Genomic DNA, 17,896 nt, shown 5'->3' on the forward strand with positions numbered 1-17,896 from the left:
CAGCAAGTGCCTTGAGCATTTGGCTGGATGTCCTGTCATACAAGCACTGAGCCCCTTGGTTTCAGCTTGGTTTTGTGTTTGTCCTGATGATACAGTCTATAAACTGCTATACTGAGGCAACCTGTCACTTCATCTGAAGTTTCCACACCTTCCTTTTATCAGCAGTTCCCTCTTCTGCCACATGAAGTTTCATATGGCTGTTGTTACAACCCACCCCAGAAAAAGGGGGGGGGGTAACCCAGGTTCTTACCAATAATTCCCTTGGGGTGGATTAGAGTGAAACAACACTGAATAATCGGTGTCTGAAAACATATATAGGTAGGGTTTATTTTAACAATTTTGTTTTAACAGGTATGTTAGCATTTTGGGTGTTGTCATCTATATTATCTATCATAGGGATAACCCCTGGAGGGGGAAATGCATAAGGGAGAGAAAGGAAAGACAGGATAAGGGTAAGGGAAAGAAAAGCTGAGAGTAGAAAGATGTCTATAGTCACCGCCCACGGGGTCCAGTGATGAAACTTGGGAGTTGCAGCTTCCATGTCTGTCAGTTGAAGTGGAGGCCTTGGTCTGTTGGGGGTGAAGGAGGGAAGCCCCCACACTCAAAGAAGTTATGAGTTACTATATCCATGGTTAGTGTCACAGGCCATGCCAGGAGCCTCCAACATCTCCTGGGTCTGTGCTGAGTTTTCCTGAGGGGCCTGCCTGGCCAAAAGGGTTTTTCCCACCTTTCAAGATTGGCGGGGGGATGGGCGGGGGGGGGGGGGGGAGGGGGATGGGCTTTGATGGGCCATCAGAGGTATAATGCAAAAGTCCTGCAGAAGCCAGCAAAAGTCCTTTGGCAATCATAGAATGCATAAACCATTAACTGTTTCAGTCTCTGACAGCTGTCTAGGCAAAGTGGGATAATCTGAAACACAGACAGTCAGCCTTCACTCTGCTTCTTGCCAGTAGGTGGCTGGCCTATGTTTGCTACGTTTCTTTCCAGATATCCATGTTTTGCAACACTAGGCTTCAAAATGGTCACATGATTTAGGAAAGAAGTTCCCTATCACCTGAAACAGGAGAAGCCACTAGCACCTGTGCATGTGTGTGCCCAAAACCTCACCAAGAAAACCAAATAAAGTGTATCAGGTGGCAAGACTGTGGAGACTTTGGGAGGAAGAGTATTATGGCACCTTCAGTTGTAAGACACAAACACAACACTCTTCCTATTTGGGAACCTTTCCTTAATTCACTTGTCATCAAACATGCTTAAAGATAGAACCAAGAACAATTTTAAAAGAAGTCTAAATAAGCAAGTTAGCAAGAAACAGAATAGAAAACCTCAAAAAGGTTATAACTATCATCAAACTTCTTTCCTAGGTCTTAAACCTAATAAATGATGCAGTCCCTCAGAACAGAATCTTCACGTGAGCTGGCAGGAAGGCTGGAAACACTTGTGCTTCCTCCAGCTTCTGTCCTCAGCTCTTTAGAAAGTTAACACAGCAAATGACTTTTGCCCTTCTAGCCTGTTGAGACAGAAATTGCTCCTTCTCTTGTTTTTATCTGTAACTTTCAGTGCATTCTGCACAGATGAACATATTCACGTAAGGGATGTGAATAGGCTAATTCCCATTTTTATACATACACAGCCTAAAGCTTACATTACCACCATTTTTAAATAAACATTCCGTCTGACATAATCAACAAGGAGTCTTGAGACCTTTACAACATGTCATAGCAAAGGTAAGCACCCTTTATTACATATACATCTCAGTAACAGTGTAAACTCTGCTCTTAATATTTCAAAGACACAATACACAATCATTAATGACTTGTCTGGTTAAACTGCCCTTTCCCTCATTTTCTTTTGAAGATGTCAGGCATTTGTTGTGGCACAGCACAGAACATGAAGTTCTCTGATTTGTATTCTCTTACTTTCTTCGCTGTCTGCAAGTTCCAACAATTCTTTAATTGGATTCTAAAGCCATTTCCCTGTATTTAAAAACTTACAGTAAAACAGAAGAAAATGGTTAGGCAACATTAGGTTTCTTCTTTAGATCAAAAAGAGAATGAGATATCACCTCTTCATACTGGTTTCCTACTGTCTTAGGCTTTCAGACCTCATGACAGAAAACTGTCATTTCACTGATATTTCTGTTTTCCTGAAGCAAAACGATGTAAGAGCATGTGAATTTTTTTTTTTTTAAAGAAAGTAGTGATAGTTATGCTTCTATTCCTAACAATGGAAAAGAAAACTACAGATTCATGAAATAGCTACAGGAGAACTAATTATTAATGGCAAGAAGTCCATTCTGAGTAACTATGAAGAGAGAAAGAATCCAAAAGGAATTGAAAAAAAAATGTTTGTGTGGGGAAGGAATAAAAAGAGTCTGAAACAGAAAAATGCAAGTAAACGGAAAATACAAAAGAAAGGAAAACTAGGAGACCTGAAAAAGACCTCAAAACAGCACTGCACCAAAAGTTAAAAGTGAGTGCATGTCATGATGTGGCCAAAAGTCAGATCAATGAAGTTTGCAAACAGCATAATTTTAGCAGAAAGTAATTATTTCCCTTCTGAAGGGGTCTGGCTGCTACTTCAGAATATAATTTCAGTTTTGGATGCTGTTCTCGGGAGCATTTTTGTTTTGGATTTGTCTCATCTGATCAGAACAAATGCCATCAACTCCATAAAATAATGCTAAGTATGATGACATGTCTTTACATACCCAAACATATTCATATTTCACAAATGAGGGTACAGGATTGAATGGCGAAAGGTTTTAAGGGACATATATTTGTCCCTGGTAGTTTCAAAACATTTCATATCTGCTTTTGTTTTTTAAGGTTGAGCCAACATTAAAAGAAGTGTGTGTATCATTAAATGCCACATACTTGGAACACACAAAGTAATGCCAACATTTATGTACTATTCTTCAGGTGTAAGCTAAACAGGGAAGGGAACTCACAGTTTAAATTAATCATCAAACATTGTATTGTAATACACTATACAGTATTTTACAACCAAATACAACCTTTAGTTAAAATATTTGTAATTTAAGTGGATTTAACAGCAAAACTTGAAGATTGTTAGTTATGATGTCACAGATAAAGTTAACTTCATATGGTGTGCAATACGTATCTCAATTTATATAGATTTTAAATTACATTCTTGCAGAATCTTAGAAGATAAAGAATTTAAGAATCTACTCCAACTCAGGACATTTTTGACACTGGTTAGTTAAAATTACTGAATCCTCTGAATGAATTCCATAGAAATGGTGTTTCCACCAGAAAACAGAGAAGCCTGAAATTACTTTCAGTATTTGTTCAAACCTATTGCAGCGAACAACCAGCAAAGATGAGCACAGTCAGCTAAATTAGAAAAGGAACATAACCCCAGTATTTACATCTATTAATAGAAATAATTTGGTTTTTTAGAACGTACAGATAACTTATTAGAAAATCACTTCTTGAGAAGCACAAGCAAATGAAAACAGGTTTAGAATAACATACTTTCTCTTCTTTTTACTACAGTTTTTTATATATCTGATTTATAAAGTTTATTATATTGCTTTATGACATCATAATATTAAGTTCATAAGACCTTGCTATTTGTCTTCTGCCACTGGGCATTTTGTAACAAAGGTATGATTTGGTTCTTCACGCTCATTCCATTTTATTAGCTCAGTACCTATCAGGATACTTTTAAAATTCCTATGAAGTAGAATATGAAAAACATTAGTTAACTGACTGTAACATTGCTTTAAAACTGTGTTACTGATTTAAAAAAAAATAAGTAAAAATTAGTTTTTATTTTACATATAGGCTGAGCTCATATACTTTTTCATACAGCAATTGTGCAGATTAAATACATTCTTGAGCAATCTTGCATAACTTATAAATTGTTTTTCCATCTGAAGGTGGGAGTTTCGTCACGTACTGTTAAGAAAAAAAAGGCCAAATTAGTCACAAACCAACCCTTAAGATTCTATTTATAAACATTAGACTATCTCAAACTTAAACCTGTACATGCACATATATGTATACATGTAATTTTTTATTAAAGCTATTGAAATACTTTCCTTCAGGCCAATGTTCAGTTTTCATGGAAGGTGATAAACATGAACTGTTTCACAATGTAACCTAGCAAAATCAAGAGAGATTAATAAAAAGGGTTTGATAATACTCTAGTTATTTAAAGTTCAGAATATTAAACTTTCTAGATATTAAGATATCTGAGGTAGAAGAGCCCTTGTTCTATTTTCTGAACTTTATACACTTTAGAGGGAAAAAAAGTCTGTGCTGCTAAATTAAGAACATTCAAATTATTTTTGTCTCTTCATCAGCAATGATATAATGACCAAATTATATCCAAACACGGGAGAAAGCTTTCATGCACATATTGTGCTGTGCTCCTGTTTACAAGACATTATTTTTCTGTTTCAAGTAAGAAAAGGAGATCTGTAAAGGCAGTGTCACTCCCAACTGAAGTTGTAAAAGTTATGTACCAAGAAAAACCGCAGTCCCCAGTATGAAGCAGTAAATGAATGACTGCAGCAGACAGCATATGGCCATCATTTGCATTGAGTAACTCTCTTATAAGGTTGTAATGTGCCTGTCACACTCCTTAGCGACACTGACAAGATGTTTCTTGGGAAAAATATTTTGTGAAAATTAAGCAGACAGTGTTACGTCTACAACTCGAGCCTTCCACAATGAGAACAAAACTTGAAATGCTGCAACTCTGAGTAGGTGGAAAGGACATAAAAATCAAATGAGCAAGTGCCATGAGAGCACACAAGCACTGGCATGCTATGTGCCCAGAACCAACAGAATCAGTTTTCCCTAACAGACGTCCTTAATTTGAACTGAAAAATGGACAAAGGTCACGTGATGTTAAGCATTTACCATAGACCCGGGCCTAAGCTTATATTTAAAAATTCAGCAACTGCAGAGATCAGCACCCCAAGTGTTATGATGAGATTGTTTTCCTCCTTCTCTGTGAGCACAAACTGAAGTTTAAAAACCAAACCAAACCAAAAAACTTCAAAGGGCGTTTCTTGTCCTTCCTGAAAAACAGGAGCATACATCTGAATCAAGGACTTCCAACTGGAGTAAGAGTCACAATTATTCTGATTAGTATCTCCTCTAGTTATTTAAACATAACAATATTTTCAAGTAATTGATTCTTTGTGAACAAATAACTGACTGTATCTGCTGTCTCTTCAAAACTGAAAAGTGATTTCTGAGGAAAACTGAGTTATTTTTGTTCAGTAAACACGGAAATGGTGTTTTTGGGAAAACAAACAAACAAACAAATAAACCCTTAAGTTTGTAGCTCGCTCAGACAAAGTAATTCCCAGACATTCAAGATGCACGCAGGTTTTTGTAGGGAAGACTGCAAGTCTACCTTTCAAGGGAAAGTTAATTTATCCACTACTTGACCTAAATAGAAAATGCTGTTTCTTGAACTACTTTGGTAGTGAAAGGAAGGGATAAACCAGTTAACAGCGCCCAATGCCCTTGAGGAATCTGCTGGAGCCAAAGTGCAGAAACGTGTAGGTCAGTAATGCACATTAATAACCAAGAATTGAGATAATATTTAAAAGCTGGTGCACTATCGTGCTGGTAAGCTTCTATGGCGTTCTGCACAAGTAAGTCTAAAGACAACACTTTCTGAACTTGAGTAATAACTGCATTTGTGTGACACTAGTCTATTTTCTTTGAATAAAAAGAAGGTTATTATTATTACAAAAATTAAGTTTCAGTTGTTCAATTAGTATCTAGTAGCTGTTTTATCATTAAAATAAACAGAAGGTCTAAGTTGAAAAAAACCCCACTAATTTCATGTTGTTATTCAGGCTGGTAAATGCTGAAAATCTGAAACAGCTGTAAATATTCGTGTCGTTATTTACTTATAAGTAGACAGTCCTGGGTGCAGTTATGTAATGAACAGGAAGAAATATATTCCTTAGCTTCTGTCTGAATAACATTTCCATATGCACATGCCATTACAGAAACAGAAACAGTAAACTAAATTCAGTTGCTGTGCTTAGGTACTGTACTAATCAGGAATCGTAAAAATTTACACTGCTTGATGTTAAGCATCTCTAGAACACATACACACAAAAATACGCATTTAAGAAATGCAGAAACTTAAATGTAAACCCATAAAATGCTATGTACTTGCATATTTAGGTATGAATTCCAGAAAATATACAAAGATATAAATGCTAGCATTAGGAATGTATTCTACGGTATGCTGTAAATAAAAATTTAAAGGTATATGCACTGTGCTCTAGGCAAGTAATAAATACTTCATGGAATATTTTCTAAAAGTTTGAAAATACTGTACAATCATTTTGTATATCACTCTACTTGAAACTGAAACAAAGCTACTGCAACAAATTGCATCTTTTTCCCCTATAAAATAATGCACTATAATAAAATGAGTAACAGTACATAAAACATGAAAATAAAAATGACCCTCCTCTTACCCCCCATCCACAACTTACACACTTTTCCTTCTTTTTCCAGCTTCTTCAAGTGGACTAGGAGGTTTTTTTCTGCTGCTGGAAGTAAATTTTCAGGGATTTCCTAATGGGAACAAAAAATATGCATGTTGCGTTTGTTTAAATATTCATCAATTATTTTTTCAATATATGGAACTCATGGTTTATTACCACATATTTTCCTCTTCTGAACTGCCATGTTGAACATTCAGTTAGTTACAGGAAACAGAGATGAGTAAATCATTTTTACACCAGTTAAACTAGCAGTCTAACAACACATTTTTGTTTACTTTGCTCATTTTTTGCATTATCCGTTTGTATGATGCAAACTTTGGCCAGCATTGAGAAGACTGTGCTCTTCTGAGCTTTGTCTGCACTGGGTTGTCAGTGTAGCTGAGTATTTTTAAAGACAAACTTAAGACGCATTTCTCCACATAAACCTATCACTTCTATTCCACAACAACATTTGCATAGGTTTAAATATCCTGCAGTGATTAGTGTCTGTAAATAAGTGAACAATTAAAAAATATAACAGCTTCAGGAGGACAAAACATCTCTTAAAATTTTTCAATGCTCATTAGGTAAAAAATAGTAACACTGGTTGCCCAGAGAAGCTGTGGATGCCCAATCCCTGGAAGTGTTCAAGGACAGTGTGGGTAGGGCTTTGAGCAACCTGGTCTAGTGGAAGATGTCCCTGCCTGTGGCATCTATAATGATTACTCAAAATCTCCCTCTCCAGCTCTATCATCCTAAAAGTAAAGCTTTTTTTTTTGTTTTTGAAAATTAAAAAGTTTTTCTCTAAATAATATGAGCATGGTAGGAAAATTCACTAGAAAATTAGTTAAATAAATTGTGAACCTTTAAAATGCTTTAAAAGCACACACTTTTCTTTGTAATATAAAGCTTTAGTAGTATTGAAAAAATTTTTATATATATAGGACAAGTGATTTGTGATTTACAGAAACATGACAATGGCTGTATACTCAAAAACTAGTTGATCAGGCTGGAAAACTGCAGAAGCTGAATTGCCACAGGTAACAGTACATCAGCACTGCAAAACATTCAACTTGACGTACTCATTCTTTTGGAAACTGGAGGTCAGCAGAACCATGAAAAACGAGTTGTGAAGCTGTTACAGATCTGTGCACAAGCCAAAGCCATTGGCAACTTTGTCATCTTCCTCCTAAGTAAATGCTGTATCTCTCATCTCTGTTTGCTAGGAGGGGCAACCCCCACACAACAGGGATTGCGGAGGTTACATGAAGAATGATGAAGTAGCAAAAAAAATACTCTTACTCCTGTCTAATGACATACAAGCTATCCAACTTCTGAGTAGCAACATCCATCTCTGTGGAGCTGCAGTTTACCTGCAATCTCCTGCAGACTGATAAATCAGGAACTAGAAGTTCTAACCAATCTTCAGGAGACTCCAAACACAGTTTGGCAAATCAGTGACTACTCGCCACGTTATACTTTTCACTCAGAACCAAGTTGTACAACTTTATTTTTGCTTCATCCTATGAAACTGTGCTTAGGGCCATCTAGGTAGTGAAATAAGAAGTTCGTAAGAATCATCTGGGTCTCACTCCAATGAAGTGCTTAAGCAATACAACTTAGATGCAGTCATAAGTGAACCCCGAACAAGCAGAATTTTTTTTTTCTCTCTTTTAAGAAGCCACCATGGTCTTCACCCAAAGACTTCAACTGTTACGTACAATTTTATGAACATAACCTCAATTTTCTTTAGCTTGATCTAAAAACTTTGAATCAACAATTACCTTGTATACTATCTTTACAAGCTCTGAGGATGTGTATGATTTTCCAGTATTCTTCTGGAACACATTTAGAATTTGCTGCTCACGTGCAACTCGGTGAGAAATGTAGTTTTGGATTCTAGTATTTGCATCACGTACTACGGGGCCGTGACCTAAAAATCAAAACACACATACCAGAGCACTATTACTCAAATCTGGAATTAAGTATGCTATTGAATAATTGAAACATTCCTATATAAACTCCGGTAGATTTAAGAGTCATAAGAAATAAGCAGCACCTTTATGTATCACCCTGTCAGAGCATCCTTGATGTTAAATTGTCAGACATTCTTTGAATGATTTTGTGTGTGGGTTTTTTTTTGTTTTTTTTTTTCTTCCCATCATATAAATAGGCCACAATTAAGTTTGAATGTCTGTATCACAGTCTGCAACTGAAAAGCATTAAGATGGAAAGGAAGAATTAGGATACGAAAAGTCTGAATGGGGAAAAGGAATACTTCAGACGGAATGAGGAAAGCAAGGGAAGACTACTTTAGGCTATTCAAAAAAATGGAAAGGAGTTCATTGCTGAGCAGACTTTAAAATGAGATTCATGTTATTATAGTATCTGTGTTTGCCTGTCTTCCCCTCCCCAAAGGACATTGATACTGATGATTTAAACTGATACTGGCCTTTGAACAACAGTGGCTGATGTAAAGGACTCAGGTACTACTGTCCTGTTGGGGGCTACCTAGCAAGCACTGAGGTGGCATCTTTAATTGTGACAGGTAATTTTCCAGGACAGATCTTCAGAACTGATTCATACACTGTATTTTATTCCTTTAAAAGCATAAGTGATCATAAGTATGATCAAAAAAAATTAACAGAAGGGACAAATCAGTGAGCCAATCGGAATGTGTCAGGGCAGGAATAAGCAAGGCACAGGGAAAGTTACAGGTGGGTCATTTCATGTCCAGCTGGTTAATAAAGAAAAACAGACATGTTTTTTCCTGGACTGATTGTGCCAGTTCCAAAATGTTCAGCTTACTGACAGGTCTTTGAATCACCTTAAGAAAAGGCTTAATTGGTTAAGCACTAACCTTTATGGAAAAATCAAATACTGCCTCATGGTACACTAAAATGATAGATGAAAATGTTCTTCAGCCATGAGAATTACATGCACAGATATTAAACTTAATGTTTTACCTATTGAGAAATCTACTTGCATGAATAATCATCACATGCTTTTTATAGCAAGGTTTCCTATTTCTTTGCCTGTATATCTCACTGAAGTAGCAACAGCAATTTCCAGCTCTGCCAATGCAAACTCTGAGTAATTCACAAAATTAGTAGAAAAGAAAGTAGTGTAAAAAACCATAGCTTTCTTTTAGAAGTTATCTAGTATCATCCAAGTTGGACAGTTTCTTTTTGAGATTCTTGGACTATTTAAAAAAATCACCTTATTCTTTACTTGTACTTTGGGTTAACTGACTAAATGGCTTTTTAGTATTAAGGCTCTTTAAATTAAAGCTCATTTTGCCTGAGGACAGGCAGCTTATAGAAAAAGAGCAATTAGTTTTTCATGTTTTGAATATCTGTGAAATAAAGTGTCAAAGGAATCTGTTCTTCTGTAAGTCAAAATATACACAATTCAACTTATACACTCACTTCAGCACATCTGAAATTACTAAATATAGCTTGAAGCTTACCTTGTGTAAATATAGTATTATAAATATAAGATATGTAATGTGCAAATATAAAACTATACTGTCATATGCATTTATATTTAATGATTTCAAACATATTTAATCTGAAGCTATTGTCCCTTACAATGTAAATTACAAATATAACACTGTTACCATTTATAAACCCAAAACTTTAAATTTAGAAAAAACACACTAAAGGGTATACAAAGCAGAGACTGTAACAGTAACTGTCCATTCTCTTGCATTCTCTAAGGACAGAAGTCTCATTAAAGCAATCAAAAGTGAGGCCTGCACATGGAATCACAAGGCATCTTAAAAGCTGTCCCCACTCTTCCAAGTGATTTAATTGACTTAGACTACAGGACCAATGTCAGGACCTGAAATGGAATCCACATTTTGCAAAGTTAAAGGCATTTCATATCCATTACATCATCTGATCCCTAGCTGTTGTGTATGCATATGCATACATTAAAATGATGTCAGAAATCTATGAACTAAATCCAGATGTGGATCTTTCCCATCCATCATTTTTCCAGGACAGCAATATAGTTAACTTCATCCATAAATGGATTTATATCTGAATAAATGTAAAACGTTTCTGAGCAGACGAAAAGCACTCTCAAAATATGACTGCCATTCCACGAATTTATATCAGACAGATTCATATTATTTTCTAGTAACACACTGTGAAATAATACAGATACTCTTACCTTAAATTACAGCACAAAGGATAGAACTGAAGAAAACAACTGGCTCATGAAATTTTGCATAGATTCCTAAATCCAGAACCATTTTTTCTGTATTATGAAGGAATATTGTTCATTATTACAGGATGGGGAGCCCTCTGCTGACTAAAATGCCTTTTTCTTGTCCCCAGGATTCTCATCAAATACGGACTGTAAGTAGATGTCATGAGTATTCTGCCTGAGTCACTTCTACATTAAATTCAAAAAGAAGCACAGAAGGGGAATGATTGGCAAAATTCAGCTACTCACAGCTAGCCAGCAGTCAGCTTGTTACAAAAATTCATCTAATTCTGAGGCTGCCACATGAGTGCTAAAGCATGGATGGGGAACAGAAAAACAGTTCAAAAATTATGAAGATCTAAAACTGCAGTACAGACGAAGTTCTCAACTTACATAGAATGTGTAGTAAAGCAAACTACCTTCTGCTATAGTTATCCAACAGCATAAACAATTGTTCTGATTGAGCAATAACCATCTTCTACCCAACTGCACATACACTTTGTGGTGCATGGATGAAAAAAGAAAGTTAATTTTGAACCAACTCAATACTTGGCTACTCATCACTGAAAATGCATAATATCACACTGGCTTCCTAATTGCAAGTACAGTAGAAGCACAGTTACAACAGTAGCAAACAGTTACATATAAAAGGCACAAATATTCAGCCTGGGTGAATGTGTAATCTAGATACATAACCATTAAGAATAGAGTGAAATACAACAGATAAAATTGATAAACAAAATAGAATTTGGCATATATGGACTTTTGGAAGGCAGAAATTCAATTAGAGGAACAGATTGAAAGAGAGTAGAACATTTGAGTGAGATTCTGGAAGCTAAAATATTTTTAGTTTTAACAGAAGTTAAGCCAATAACTATGACCAAGTTGCTATTCTGACTACATCAGCCTCCATGTCCATGGAATATCTATAATGATGTTTTTCTTAAATAGCATTTTTATGCTTAGATCTTAAAGCACTTAAAGGACACCTACTTCAAAAGAAGGCTATTTTAAGAGTGAACAAGACAGTAGGCCAAATATAGATGGTTAATGGGAGCAAGACAGGACTGAGAATGTAGACACAGTAGCTCAGAATGACAAGTTGAAGATGATGAAACAGAAAAAAGGCAGAAAAAAATCCTGAAATGTAGCTCTGAGAAAGCAAATGAGGAGTTTAAACCATTGTTACATAATGAGTTCTTAAAATGCAGTCTTGTCAAATAGACAGATGATTTATATGAAAAGTAAATGCATTCCCAAGGTTTGCAGGAAAGAGAGGAAAAAAATTAAAGAAAAGTCATAGACTGAGTGAATCGGCAACTTATTTTTAGAACACGTTTGGCTCTTGTTCAAATTTAACCTAAGTCATTAACTAAGACAACCATTTCACAGTTCTGCAGCTTTTCAAGATGAATTTGTGATTAATCTGTGTTGCAAGGGACAGACATCTCTCTCAAAAAACTTTACTAGGTACTCACAGTGGCAGAATATGTGGGGATGAAAAGGACCAAAAGAACAACTATCATTTTTATTTCCAATGTAACATTAAGGCACATGGATACAGTAATATAAGAAAACTAAATTTGCTGTATAATTTAAACAGTGAAAGATTCTGGCCTCTGGAGGTTTTGGGCACAGAAACACAAGATTCACCCTCAAATGGAGAAATTTCAGGAAGGAAAGATACCTACCACTACGAATTTTCAAGTCTTGCAAACCACCATGCCATAAAGTCACCTTAGCTTAGTGCTTATTAAGTAATGAACTTGAATTGTTACATCAGGAATGGTGTTTGATTGTAATAAGAGTTCTCAAATTCTTAGAGGACATACTTCAAAATTACACAGTAAAAGAAAGAAGTTAAAAATAGAACCACTTACCTGGATATATCAAATCTGGTTTCATTTCTAACAACCTTTTCAAAGTTTTCATGTAATCATACAGGTCTTCAATTACTGTTGTTCCTTCCCCTAAAATACAGTCACCGGAAAATACAGCATTTTCTTCTTCTAGATGTAAAATCATGTGATCATCAGTGTGTCCTGGTGTATATAAAACTCTGTTTAAAGAACAACAACAAAAAAGCATAAGTTTTTCACACAGCAAATATGCTTAATTTTTGAAGCAAGAACAAATAATAATAAAATCACACACTTGCAAAGCAGCCCACAAGAATCAGAAAAAAACTGACCAAGAAAAGGCTGAAAAGTTCATGTAACCAGGGTATCACTTTGTCTAATCCCAGTCCATTTCCTTATACCAGGCAGAGAACACAGATCATCATCTCTAACTTTACTTACTGACATGCCTTTACTTACGTGACACATCATAATACAAGTGCATTAAGGGAGCTGACTAGCAGTGTACAACTTCTGTTTTAGAGGGCTTTACTCTGAAGCTTTCAAAGATTCAAATATTATTTCCAAATTGAAAAGCGTGACATTCTTGACATACACCTTGTACTTAGCAATAAGGTTAATGATGATGTCTATTCCTTTAGAAATTAACTCTAAATTTCTGAACCTGACCCAGACAAAGTTAAATCTCTCAAAATTTATTTTTCCCTGAAAGCCCCATGGCAGAGAGGAGCAGAGCCATCAAATACAAAGAACCATGGTCTTTTAGCTGTTCTATGTGCAGGTCATTAAACATCTGAATGGTGAAGATTAAGGACCCACATCTTGAATCAGCGCTGCATTAGCATGCCACAAAGGGACAGTGGATATGTGTGTATATGTGGTAACCTGAGCTGCCAAGGAGCTGCACTGTGGTACTCTTTCACTAGGATTTCTGAAAGGCAGAAGGCCTTACGCTGAGGCTGATGCAGACCGAGAGTAACACAGCTCCCATCGGCACCACTGCTGAACCTGATCACGATCTTCCTGTTAACGGCAGATGCACCAAAGCAGTGATCAGGAACTGCCAGAGCTGGTGCCAAGCACGGTGGACAGGGAAAGGCTAAACAGCTCCCAGCCAGGGCTAGGAGACCACAAGTGCAGCACCGTCCAACGCAATGACTTCCAGCTCTTACTGAATACTGAGCTCAGAAGGAAGCAGGTGAGCCATCACCCTATGGAAGCAACATCAAAATCGAGATGATGGGTTGTATCTTGCCTTTGTGGGAAGTGTTATGCTCCAGTTCTTGATGAAACTTTACCAGGAAACCACTAACATGGAAAAACAATGGAAAATGAACCCAGCACTGCCTGGCTCACCTTGAAAACTTGAAGGTTGCTAACTAAAATTTAACATGCAGATACTGCTATCTCGGAACCAGTGGTGGATCTGAGAGTATTCTTAAAGAGCTTACCTGCTTTTAACCAAGCATGAAGTTTGGATGCATTACCCCTGTCATGACTCCATAGGGGCTGTGATGTCTATTATAAATTCTCACCAGGCTGAACAAAGACACCAGACACATGATAGGGAACTCCTGTGCTTAGTGGTATAATCTTCTTAACTCTGGGAACTAGCCCGCTATTTAGTCCCAGAAGTGTTGGCTAACAACCACTTAACTTTGACAACACACTTAACAAACTCCCATTCCTCACAACAAACTTCTCAAAGGTGTTGGCTAAATAGCCCTGTATTTTTACAACAAACTCCCAACTCCCACAACAGCACAGCCAGCCTGTTTGAGCCCTCCAGGAAGGCAGCTGGGGTGGGGGAATGATGCAGGCATGAGTCTGAAGGCAGAAAAGGAAGTTGGCTCGGAACTGCCTCAGTGCTGCCCCACTTCCATGGGATCCTCTCTGCCAACCACAACTTTCTTGTCATGACAGTCATAATGTTTGAGACAAAACATGCTTAGGCCTGGTCCTCCACCACCTCAAACTTCAAAATGTGCCACTCTTGTCTTACTAGGATTGAAATTTAAAAAGTTGGTTTACATCTTTAAATTTTTGTCCAAACATGGGCCACTTAAGGAAGTGAAAGGTCTTCGATGTGCAATATAATACTCTTTTTATTAATTTTTTTTTTACACTAACAAAATAAAATGCTTTTGGACAAATATGTCCTAAAAATACCCTTTTTTAAAAAAAATGTGGCTTTTTTTTTTCTTCTAATCAACCAACTGACATTCTGCAAGTTGGGATATAATTCCCAGCTAAACTGAGGAAAACAAGCAAACTTTGTCCTTAGAAGTGTAATGCCTTGTTAATGAAAGGAGCCTGGAAAGAGAACGATCAGACCTTTTTGTTGTGTGTGTGCTTCCATGAGGCAGAGTGGTTTTCTGTTTCACACTCATTCAAACTAACATTACAGGCAATATCCTCCCTGGGAAGAAGTTCTCCCAGACTGGTACCCTACAAGAACCTCATAGGTTTAAAATTTAACATTTAACATTTTAAGTATTAAATGTTTTAGTGTCTCCTTGGGAAATATTTTTAAAGTAAAGAGAAAGGCATGCTAAATCATCCATCCAGACTACCATACACTTTCACAAAAGTATCAATTTTAATAGTAAGTACTTATGTAAGAGTGATAAGAAAGTATGTAAAATTTTATTTGATTTTCCCAAAGAAAATATTTTTCTAGGGAAATGTTCCTAATTTTCTCTGCTGAGTCCAAAGACTAAAGGCTAATTCCTGATAATTCTTATTCATAAAATCGATTTCTTTGTATTAACATACCTGCTGGATTATGACAGGAAGTCCACATGCATAAGTGATGAAAAGACTAGATGTATGGGTTTGCAGTCATAGAAATTAGGATTCGTGTATGTGTCAGAATTCTGAAGAAAAAAGAACTTGCAGAAATTGGTGTTTACCTGAGTGTGGCTCCCTCTGTCTGTATCACATCACCCTCTTTAAGATAAAAATATTTATGTCCTCCTTCTATTGTTTCTTCACAGTGAGGGACGCGAGGGAGCTTACAGATGCGATATCCTGAGTCTAATATTTAAAGAAAGTAAAGAAATTGATGTTTGGAATTTGTCACTAACAAACCTAATTCCACAGAAAGGTTACTTTTTTAATGAGTACGATTACTTATCACACAGTACAAATACAAAACTAGAAACAATAAATTCTGTATAGTAACTTTATGTTTGTAAAGAATAGAGAAAGCCACTGATTTTGAATACTGTACTCTGTACCAGCAACAAATTAGAAGATGAAAAAAACAATCAGAAATGAAATTAAAAGGTCAGTAATTATAATATTTTACAAATATTCCTTCTTGAGTCATCAAAAGCCACCCTGCATAAACTTTTACACCACCACTAAGATTTCTGCACTCGCATTCTCATTATGATTCAACATTTGCCTAAAACTGGAGACTTTTCTGAGCTGCAAATTCCCTTAGCTTTTATTGTTTTGAACTGTGCATGACTTGGCTGGAACACCTATGGATAAGAACCCAGAAAGGCATTTATATTCCTTGCTAGTCTTTACAACCACACTCATGGGTTGACAAGCCCAAAATCCTCACCAAGACACCAACTGTTTTCAGTAGTGCCCAGGCTTCTTTGCAGAAAAGTACTTAGCAGTTTTACAAAATAAAGCCTGTGACAAAGTTCATGATAAAGTTCAACAATGTTAAGAATTACTGCATTATCCATACTGCTTATTCTCTTCCCAGGTACCAAAGCAGAAATGTCCTCTACTGTTTATCAATATGAAATACACATTTTTAGATCAGAATTTACCTGTGGACTGCCCTACCACTTTCCCCTCATGATCTGAGGCCTACAAATTTGTCAGCAATTATTAGTGGGTTCCTGTAGGAATCTCAAAGTTATGCATGTTTCTTTTTCAAAATTCAAGTTATTTGTTTTTACACAAGTGAAAATAACAATCAATTTGTCACTGCAGTCAATGCAAAAAGGAAGGATTATCAAGTTTTTCTCTCATCACTTAATACCATGTAAACTGCTGATGGTAATCTAAGTTCTCATTGTTCACACATAAGAAAAAATCACTATGAAGGTATGCACAGGCACTGAAGAAAAACTGTAGTACTACAAGTACAATATTCAGATTGCTCTCATTCAATACACTGCAACAGTATCATGAAAGTACATGTATCTTACATGAAGATTCCAGAAGAATAATCCAGCTGTTTTGCACAGAAGCATTCAGTTAATGTTTTTCACTTGCCACGTATCTAACATTTTCAATGTTATTATGAAATGAGATTTCAGTATCTGAAACCTCTGGCTTACCATTCGGGATGTTTTCGCAGATATCAGGTATTCCACCAGTATGATCACGATGCCAGTGTGTCACTAAAATTTCTTGAATAGAGACATTGAAGTCTGACAGTGCCTGCTTTAAACAGCTGATATATTCAGGAATAGCTGGCTCTCCGGTGTCAATAAGGACTCTTCTACACACGGACAAAAAAAGGGAGGGACATACAAACAGCACAGAATTAAGAGTGTTCATTTGAAACACAAAAAATAATAGAAGAAGACAACATTGCATGGAAACGTGGCAATAACTGATGTCTCCATATCCAGACGCCATCTCTTTCTCCCCGATACGCCAACGCCCCGTCAAGACAATTTAAAAAGTGAGATAAATAATAAACATATCCCACACATTTACAACTCCGGGACAAGTAGCAGGAACCATCGTTTAGTACGGCCGGGGAGCTGCGCGGCCTGAGGCTCCCACCGGCTTCCCTCAGGGAATTCCCGGCCTCCGCACAAGTGTCGCACGGCCGAGGCTCCACACCCCACCTGTCCAAGCCACCTCCGGGCACCTGCCCCGAAAATCTAACGCTTTAGTGTTTCTTTCCTCTTCCTCACCCTAATTAAGGGACTTGTGAACAGGCCGGCAGCCGCCTCTCGCCCCAGAGGCAGCGCACAGCCCCGCGGCGGGGCGGGGGAAGCCACCGGCGGCTGGGGAAAGAGAGACGATCTCCGCCGCCAGGTCCCCTTCTCCCTGCCCCGTTCCCGAGCAGGGTCGGTACCTGTGCCCGGTGCCCACCAGGTAGGTGTTGGTGCCCTGCAGAGTCATGGGCCCCGGGTTGCAGCCCAGCACCCGCACCACCCGCGACGAGAGCCGCTCGATGCGCGGCAGCAGCGACACCATCCTTGCAGCGAATCCTCCCGAATTCCCAGCTCCCCTCCCCTCCCAACGCCAGCGGGCGGGAAGGCGGAAGCCTGTGTTCCCCGTGCTCCGCCTCCCGGTGCCCGGTCGCGGCGCCTTCCGCCCGGCTCTGGGGCGAACCCGCCGTGAGGCGGCT

At 37.5% G+C, this 17,896-nt stretch overlaps 1 protein-coding gene across 2 annotated transcripts; it reads right to left on the reverse strand.

Annotated features, from left to right (window-relative positions):
* Positions 1–1,714: 1,714 nt before the first annotated feature.
* LACTB2 (lactamase beta 2) lies at positions 1,715–17,874 on the reverse strand. 2 transcript variants are annotated; one of them, XM_051769105.1, is made up of 7 exons: positions 17,621–17,874; positions 16,869–17,032; positions 15,474–15,597; positions 12,583–12,761; positions 8,275–8,423; positions 6,504–6,581; positions 1,715–3,923 (listed from the first exon to the last, which is right to left on the reverse strand). In XM_051769105.1, the coding sequence occupies exons 1-7, from the start codon at positions 17,740–17,742 to the stop codon at positions 3,849–3,851; spliced, it is 891 nt and encodes a 296-aa protein (XP_051625065.1). In that variant the 5' UTR covers positions 17,743–17,874; the 3' UTR covers positions 1,715–3,848. The 2 variants fall into 2 exon arrangements, with proteins under 2 accessions (XP_051625065.1, XP_051625054.1); XM_051769094.1 differs by having other exon boundaries at positions 6,500–6,581.
* Positions 17,875–17,896: the final 22 nt, after the last annotated feature.

Source organism: Manacus candei, unplaced genomic scaffold (assembly GCF_025592945.1).
Source record: "Manacus candei isolate 608988 ecotype Guabito, Panama unplaced genomic scaffold, ASM2559294v1 h1tg000008l, whole genome shotgun sequence".
Classification (NCBI taxonomy): Eukaryota; Metazoa; Chordata; class Aves; order Passeriformes; family Pipridae; genus Manacus; species Manacus candei.

Coding starts and splice junctions, on each gene's coding strand:
- LACTB2 (XM_051769105.1), bottom strand. CDS start 17,742: ATGGTGTCGCTGCTGCCGCGCATCGAGCGGCTCTCGTCGCGGGTGGTG. Junction 15,598..16,868: donor CTGCGAAAACATCCCGAATG/GTAAGCCAGAGG, acceptor TTTAAATATTAG/ACTCAGGATATCGCATCTGT. Junction 8,424..12,582: donor ACCAGATTTGATATATCCAG/GTAAGTGGTTCT, acceptor TTTGATTTTTAG/GTCACGGCCCCGTAGTACGT.